This window comes from Corvus kubaryi, unplaced genomic scaffold, assembly GCF_017639235.1.
Source record: "Corvus kubaryi isolate FWS band 111438036 unplaced genomic scaffold, C.kubaryi_AGA036_p1.0 37397, whole genome shotgun sequence".
NCBI lineage: Eukaryota > Metazoa > Chordata > Aves > Passeriformes > Corvidae > Corvus > Corvus kubaryi.
Genome location: NW_024581136.1, coordinates 19,886,114 through 19,894,097, shown reverse-complemented (window position 1 = coordinate 19,894,097; position 7,984 = coordinate 19,886,114). Strand labels below are relative to the sequence as shown.

The 7,984-nt window shown below is 54.4% G+C and overlaps 1 protein-coding gene across 1 annotated transcript in view; it reads left to right on the top strand.

The window, feature by feature from the left end:
* The first annotated feature begins 7,343 nt into the window (after positions 1-7,343).
* The window catches only part of IL12A (interleukin 12A), a 4,279-nt gene continuing 3,638 nt past the window's right edge, over positions 7,344-7,984 (top strand). The window contains exon 1 of the mRNA XM_042042397.1: positions 7,344-7,664. Within this exon, the coding sequence (XP_041898331.1) occupies positions 7,344-7,664 (321 nt within the window). The remainder of the gene's footprint in view (positions 7,665-7,984) is intronic.

Here is a 7,984-nt window from a genome sequence, read left to right as displayed (position 1 = left end):
AAGCCCCAATGACCAACCTGGCCTTGGGCACTTCCCGGGGTGGCTCGGTGGGATCTTCCCTTCTTTTTTCTGTTTTCCCCCCAGCGGCTCCTGGGCGTGCTGAGCAACATCTGCCCACACACACGGGCACCACCATGGAGTGGGAGCAGGGAAAAGCAGGGAAGCTGTGGCTGTTCCATCCCTGGAAGTGCCCAAGGCCAGGTTGGTCATTGGGGCTTGGAACCACCTGGGATATTGGGATGGGGGAAGGTGTCCCTGGAATGGCAGGGGTGGGATGAGAGGATTTTCCCAACGTCCCTCCCCAACCCAAACCATTCAATGATTCCATAAAAACCACACACACGGCCTTTCACTCTTCCTTTTCACCCTCCAAGGGAGAAGCACTAATGAACTTGTGATAATTAAGCCTCGTGCAGGCTCAGATGAGACCCTTGGGATGGGGGGACCCTCCCTCCGGGTGCCTCCTGCCCCAGCCCGCTCCAGACCATCCCTGCTGCTTCTCCTGCCTTCCAGGGAAGGTGACCAGCTCGCAGATTTTCCCTCTCCGAAGCAAAGCCACCCTTCAGCCCCAGGGCGGCTCCGTGGGCGGGCGCTGAGTTCCGCTCCCGCTGCCCCACATCCCACGGCCCTTCCCGCCGAGTTTCTCTTCCCTCTTACCATAAACCAAAGGAAAGCCTCATGTGCAGGGCCTCGTCCTCCTCCTCTGCTGCTCCAGGGGTGCCCAGGGACATCCCGCATCCCACAGCAGCAGGAATTCCAGGGGCTTTTCCAGCCGGGATCGAATGTGCTGCTAAAGCCTCTTTTCCCGGTGCCTCGGTGGGATCAGCCCTTCCCTCTTCCCTCAGATCCACCAGCAGCTCCTTCCCAGTGGGGAAGTATTGCTTAAAGTCTCTTGGCTGTGGAGGGAAGGAAAAAAGGATCGATGGAAAAGGATTTACCCCGATTCTCGGTGGTGCAAACTGTTCTGACCCGTCCCAGCCTCTCCTGGTCCATGGATTTTAGTTTGGGATTGCTGATGGCGAAATTGCCAGGGAGGACTGGGAGCAAAGCCCAGGCACCACAGCGATCGTGTCCACAGCCTCCTGCCCCTCAGCTTCCCAAGGGCAGCACGTCTGGGGGAGAAACTCACCTTGAATGGAGACCGAAGTGTCCCCATCCGTCTGAAAACAGGAATTGCAGAGTTTTGCTGGATCTCTGGAGCGGTTTCCAGGCAGCTCAGCTCTCCTCTGCTTCCAGGCAGGGCTGTGGGAGGAGAAATTTCCCCAGGGGCTCTCCCCATCCCGCTGTGGACAAAGGACTGATACCCCCCAGACACTAGTTGGGAAAAATCCCCTTGGATGTTCAGGGATTTTGCTGGAATAACCAGTCCTGGCTGAGGGGACTGACCCCCAAAGCAAGGATAAGAGCTGGAAACAGCTCTGCAGCTCCCAAACCACACGGAGATGGATTTTTTGGGAGTGGGAAAGGGATCCCCATGACTGTCTCAGACCCCTCATCCTGCACCTTCCCACTGCCTTGGAATCTGGGAAGAGAAGGGACACAATCCCCGTGTCCCCACAAGGGTCAGGGCCCTGCAGGAGAAGTTTGGGGCTGGGAGATGGGACCAGAGCTGTGCAGTCATTTTGGGGCTGCTCCGCTCAGCTCAGCTCAGCCCACTTGGGAATGGTTTGGGTTTCCCACAGACCCCCACAGCTGGATGTCTCCAGGAGACACCAACGCCTCTGGACACGGCAAAAATGGGATTTCTTCTCCAGGTTTGGATTTATTCACACGCTGAGCACCCAGCCCAGGGTGGGGAAATGCCACCGCAGCTCTGGCACTCCCGGTGCCCGGCTCACGGGATCGTGAGCGAAACCCTTCTCGTTTTCTATGCTTTGCATAAAGCTCGGTGTTTATTTTAGCAGCGGAAGCCACGAGGGCTGAGGGCTCTGCGGGGCTCTGCCGGCTCCTCTGGAGGCTGCAGCTGCCTCTCTGCCGAGGACAAAGGCCCCAGTCCCACCCATGTCCTGTGATGTGTTAAAACTAGGATGTCCCTGTGCCCTCAGGAAGCCCTGGATGTTCCTCCACATCACCCAAACCATCCCCGAGTGCCCCTCCCCGGGCTCCGCGCTGGGCCGGAGCCACCGCAGCCCCCCCAGCTCCAGGAACCATCCCAAAATCATGGAATGGGTTGGGCTGGAAGGGAAAGCTCACCTCATTCCCATGGCAAGGGGCACCTTTCACTATCCCAGGCTGCTCCAAGCCCAGTCCAGCCTGGCTTGGGACACTGCCAGGGATCCAGGAGCAGCCACAGCTTCTCTGGGAATTCCATCCCAGCCCCTCCCCACCCTCCCAGGGAAGGATTTCCTCCCAAATTCCCACCCAGCCGTGGCAGTGGGAAGCCATTCCCCCTTGCCAAAGGTCTCTCTCTGGCTTTCCTGCGGCTTTCCCACCCACTGCTTCAATGGATAGGACTGGTCCCTTCCCCACCTTCCCCACCTTTCCCACAAAACTCTGGGAGCCATACTCTACCTTTGGTCAGGCCCTCACTTCACCAGGACTGCATTCATTTCCTTTTTCTCCTCACAAGGCACATCAAAACCATCAAATGTGGCCCTGCAGAGAAAATTCCTGCCAGGAGAGTGCTCGGCCTGCGAGAGGGGAGGTGCCAGGCTGGTCAAATCCTGGGAATAACTCCTGCCCAATCCACATCCTTGGGAGTGGAGCCGGGGAATTCTCTGCCCGTGGGTCACTGCAGCAGCTCTCAGGGTGTCCCCAAGCACTGCAGGCTCTGAGCTCTGCATCTCCTCGGGTTTCCCAGCTGCTGGCCTGGCAGTGCTTCCCGGGGATAGAATGGAGGATTCCATCATTAACGGGGCTTGGAAAATTGTGCTACAGCAAAGAAATGCTAAAAAACATCCTGGTGATCAGCTCCTGCTCACCCAGTATCAAATTCCCTTCCTTTCTCCACGTGCAAAGCCAGCGTGAGCTGAAAGGGCAAACACAAACCCGAGCAAGGACAAAATTCCAGCTTTTTCCCCATCCCTGCTCTCCTCCTGCCCAGCATCCACAGCCAGGGACGGATAAAGAGCAGAAAAAGCACCCGGAGCTGAGAAATTCTGTCAAGTGTGAAAACAGAAAGTGAGAGAGAAAGAGCTCCCCGAAAGTGCCACGAAACCACGGGCACAGCTGGCACCACCTCCTTACTCACAGGGTGCTTTTGGGGCAGGGAGGGTGAGCTCAGAGGATTCCCAAAATCCATGGGGGATGCACCTCTCCGTGCCGTGTGGAGGCCCTTCCTGAAGGTTTTTATTCCTATGAATTCTGTGGAATTTTAAGACAAACCCCACAGGGCTGACGGACCCACACGGAGCCATAAAATCCTGGAATGGTTTGGGTTGGGAAGGGACCTTAAATCCCAGTTCCACGGGCAGGGAATGGAAATAATTCCAAACCTGTGGGCTGGGCTGCAATGCTCCTTTGTGTTTATTCCACAGGACCATAAAATCATGGAATGCTTTGGGATGTTTGGGTTGGAAGGGACCTCAAAGCTCATCCAGTTCCACCTTCCACTATCCCAGGCTGCTCCAAGCGTCATCCAGCCTGGCCTTGGACACTTCCAGGGATGGGGAATCCACAATTCCTCTGGGCCAGGGCCTCCCCACCATCCCAGGGAAGAATTTCTCCCTGGTATCTGCTCCTCCCAGCTCAGTGGGAGAAATTCCCTGCCCAAAATGCACCCTGTGTGCTTTTTAGGGAATCCCAACCCTGATCCAGGGGTTCCCAGCAGCTTCATCCCTTTCCCAGGATGAATCCCTTACCCTGGCAGGAGGACTGGAGCTTTGGAGCCTGTAAATAACAACCTCTGAATGTGGAGATCCCAAGTCTGGGTGGTCACAGAGCTGCCAGGCTGCTCCCTGGAATCCAACATGGATCATGGGGAAAATCTCAGGAATTCCGGTGGCAGCTGGAAGAGAGAAGAGCCAAGAGATGCAGGGCATCGAGGCAGGATTTGAGAGGTTCCAGCACCCCAAAAAAGCTTTAGAAACACCACTGAATCCCCCCCAGTGAAATACCAGCACAAGCAGAGGATTTGGGTTAGGAATTTCAGGGAATTCCACAATCAATAAGCACCAACAGCCCAAAAAACACCAGGAAAGTTTCTCCCAACTCTTTATTTTCCCATTTTATGGAGCCATCAGTTCCCAACCCAAATCAGAAGCAACTTCTGCCAGTGAGGCTCTTTTGGTGATAAATCCAACCCTGGATATTCCCCAAAAAATGATCCAGGAGCAAAACAAATTATTCAACGTTCCAAAAAATGATTCAGTGTTCCATAAGTCCTGAGAGTGGCAAATAGGATCGAATCGGTTTTATTTATTGCATCCAGAAATCCCATCCCACACAATATTTTCCCAGTTTTGTAATGGAGCAATGATCCCTGTCCACAGCTGGGTGGGATATAATCATCCTGCAGCTTTAATTTATATTTCTCTGCAATTATTGCTTAATTAGGTATCTCAAATTATTGCTAATTGCAGTGCCAGGGAGTAGGGCTGCCCTACAAAGACCCAAACCCTTCCTACTGAGGATGTCCCAAGTGACTCCGTGACATTCCCAAAGGGTTTGGAGCCTGTTAATGAGGAAAATCCATCGAATTTTAAATTACAACATCCCACAGCTGGTAGGAAATGTCCCTAAAGCTCATTTCCCTCAAAGCACAGGGTGATGCCCACGCTTGTTACCTGGAAACCAGGAAACAAGGATTTCCCTAGGCCAAAAGGAAGCCCAAAATTCAGTCTCTATTTATTGGAGGGGAGAGGAGCCCAGACTGAAACAAAAAGCCGGGAGATTTCTGTTAGATTTCCAGGAACCTCCCGCTTTTTCAGAAGAGCGTGGCTGGAGCGGGTCCCGTTTCTCATCATCGACTCTCCAGGCCTCAAAACCAAACTGAGCACAGGGCTTGGGCTTTGGGGCTTTTCTCACTGGGTTTCTTTCTTATTGCTGTTCTCCCTTTCTTTCTCAGGCAGGAGTTTTAGGTATTGATTTGGCTGAGGGCACGGCCCCGAGCAGGGATTCCCCTCATTTTGCCTGCATTAGATCAAATCCGATTTTACAGAGACCCGGAACGGTCCTTATTTTTCTCTGGAGGATAATTCCAACAAGAGCAAGTTCTGGTTGAAATACAGGCAGCAGAATTACATTTTCTTGTGGAAAATCATACAGCTGCTAACACTTCGAAAAACTTAACAGTTATAGATTATATTTATGGTATTTATTATATTTATTATACTGGGGGGCCCTGGCACAGGGTGCCCAGAGAGGCTGTGGCTGCCCCTGGATCCCTGGAAGTATCCAAGGCCAGGCTGGATGGGGCTTGGAGCAGCCTGGGATAGTGGAAGGTGGAATTGGATGAGCTTTAATATCCCTTCCAACCCAAAGCATTCCATGATTTTATGTTTCTTTGGAATAAACACAAAGGAACATCACAGCCCAGCCCACAGATTTAGAATTATTCCCATTCCATTCAAGCACTGCTTCCCATTCCTCTGGGAATGCACTTGCCCCAAGCTGCTCAAGGAGTAATTATCTTATTTTAATATATTATAATATGTAAAATATTCTGTTCTGATATTATTAATATAAATATTAATTATCAAGATTCAGGCTAAACCTGGTCAAGTAGAGGATGCTTTGAGATGGAGGAGGAGAAGATGGATTCCTTCTTCCATTAGGAAAAAAAAGTCACTCACCGGAATTAAAAGCCCCAGAATCCCAGAATGGTTTGGGTTGGAAGGGACCTTAAATCCCATCCCATGGGCAGAGACATCTCCCACTATCCCAGGCTGCTCCAAACCCATCCAGCCTGGCCTTGGACACTTCCAGGGATGCAGGGGCAGCCGGCACAGCAAGGATTATAGGAGAGATATATACGATATCATTAGGATATATCCCAATTTATCAGCAGCTTAAACCCAAATCCCACCCCAGTGCTGATCCCGCTGGGAAACCTCGTGTCCTGCTGGGAGCAGGGCCTGAGAGCCGGGCAGGGAAACCTGGAAAGCCTAAGTGGTGCCTTTCAGGAACACCCCTCAGCACATCCCAAAATTCTCTTTCGCTTTTGGCTCCCGGAAGACGCGGCTCCTACACGAGCTGGAAACCACAGCCCGCAGTGAAATGACGGGGCAGAAGTGAAAAACGCCCAGAGAAATTGGAAAATGATGCACTGCTGGGATCGGGGCAAAAAGAAGTCTCAGGACACGCCACAGGCTTCTTATAGGAAACGGAGAAAATAAAAAGAATCTGAAAATGCAATATAAGACTCTTGATTCATCCTGCTCCCTCCCAGTTTCACAGCAAAAATCCCAGTGACTTCACGGCAGCCCCAATGCACAGAAAGGTTTTCTGCAGCCTTCTGGGTCCGGCTGAGAATGGCCACGAACAATAGGAGCCAATACTGAAATATTGGTTAATTATTCCAAATATTTCAGCAGAATCAAATATCCAGGCAGGTTTTCACAAATATTCATGAATGAAACGTTGTCACTATAGAATCAGAGGATCATGGAATGGTTTAGGTTGGGAAAGATCTCAAAGGTCACCGAGTGCAACCATCCCCAGCACTGCCACGTCCACAGGGCTGTTCAATCCCTCCACCACCGCCCTGGACAGCCTATTCCAGTGCTTTCCATGAAGGAATTTTCTCTAATATCCAATCTAAAACTCCTCTGGTGCAACCTGAGGCTGTTTCCTCTTGTCCTGGTGCTTGTTCCTTCAGAAGAGGGCAGGATAAAAATGGAAATGGAAAAGCTGGAGAGAAATGATTTACACGGGATGGAGTGACAGAACAAAGAGGGAATGGCTTCAAATTCAGGAGGTTTAGATGGGATATTGGGCAGGAATTGTTCCCTGGGAGGGTGGGGAGGCCCTGGCACAGGGTGCCCAGAGCAGCTGGGGCTGCCCCTGGATCCCTGGCAGTGCCCAAAGCCAGGTTGGAAACTGGGGCTTGGAGCAGCCTGAGGCAGTGGAAGGTGTCCCTGCCCATGGGAATGAGATTATCTTTAAGGCCCCTTCGAACCCAAACCATTCCGCGCTTTCGTGATTCCGCTAAACTTCTCCACGTGCCACACGCGGACTCCCAGCCAACCCCATTTTCCTGTCAGCTCTGTGCTCCGAGGGAAGGAGCTCCGGCTGTGCCCCGCACATCCCCGCCCTGCGAGCCCCGCCGGGATTCCCGGCCCCGCCGCTCTCGGGATGAGCGCGGCTCTCCGCGGCCGGGGGGCGGAGGAGAAGCGCACGGGGGAACTCCCGCTCGTCCGGCGCCCCTATAAGAGCTGTCCCTGGCGTGGTGCGACGGCAGCGGGATGGAGCGGAGCGGCAGCAGCGGGAGAAGCACCGGGAGAAGCACCGGGAGAAGCACCGGGAGCGGCACCGGGAGCGGCACCGGGAGAAGCACCGGGAGCGGCACCGGGAGCGGGCGGGCAGCGCCGCCTGGCGGGGCCGCACGGGCGTTGCTGTGCCTGGCGCTGCTCCTGCCCCTGCTCGTGTCCAGCCCGGCCCGGGCACTGCCCACCCCACCCCGGGCACTGCCCACCCCGGCCCGCCACCGCCAGCCCTCCGCCGAGCGCCTCAGCCGCTCCCGGGACCTGCTGGAGGCCGCCAACGCCTCCCTGCATCGGCTGAAGGTCTGCAGGGAACGGGACGGGAGCGGGAGGATGCGGGAGGGCCGGGATGGGGCAGCGGGGGCAGCCAGGAGGGCAGGGATGGGGGTGGTGAGAGGATGCAGGAGGGCGGTGATGGAGCAGTGGTAGGAGCCAGGAGGGTGGGGATGGTACCAAGCCAGGCAGTGCTGGGGTAGTTATTGTACCCAGGACGTCAGTGGTGGTCCCCAGGCAGCGCTGAAGGCACCAGCTGGGCACCCAGGGGCTGCTGAGAGTACCCAGGAGGGCAGGGATGGAGCAGTGGAAGTACCCAGGAGGGCAGGGATGGGGTAGGGATGGCACCC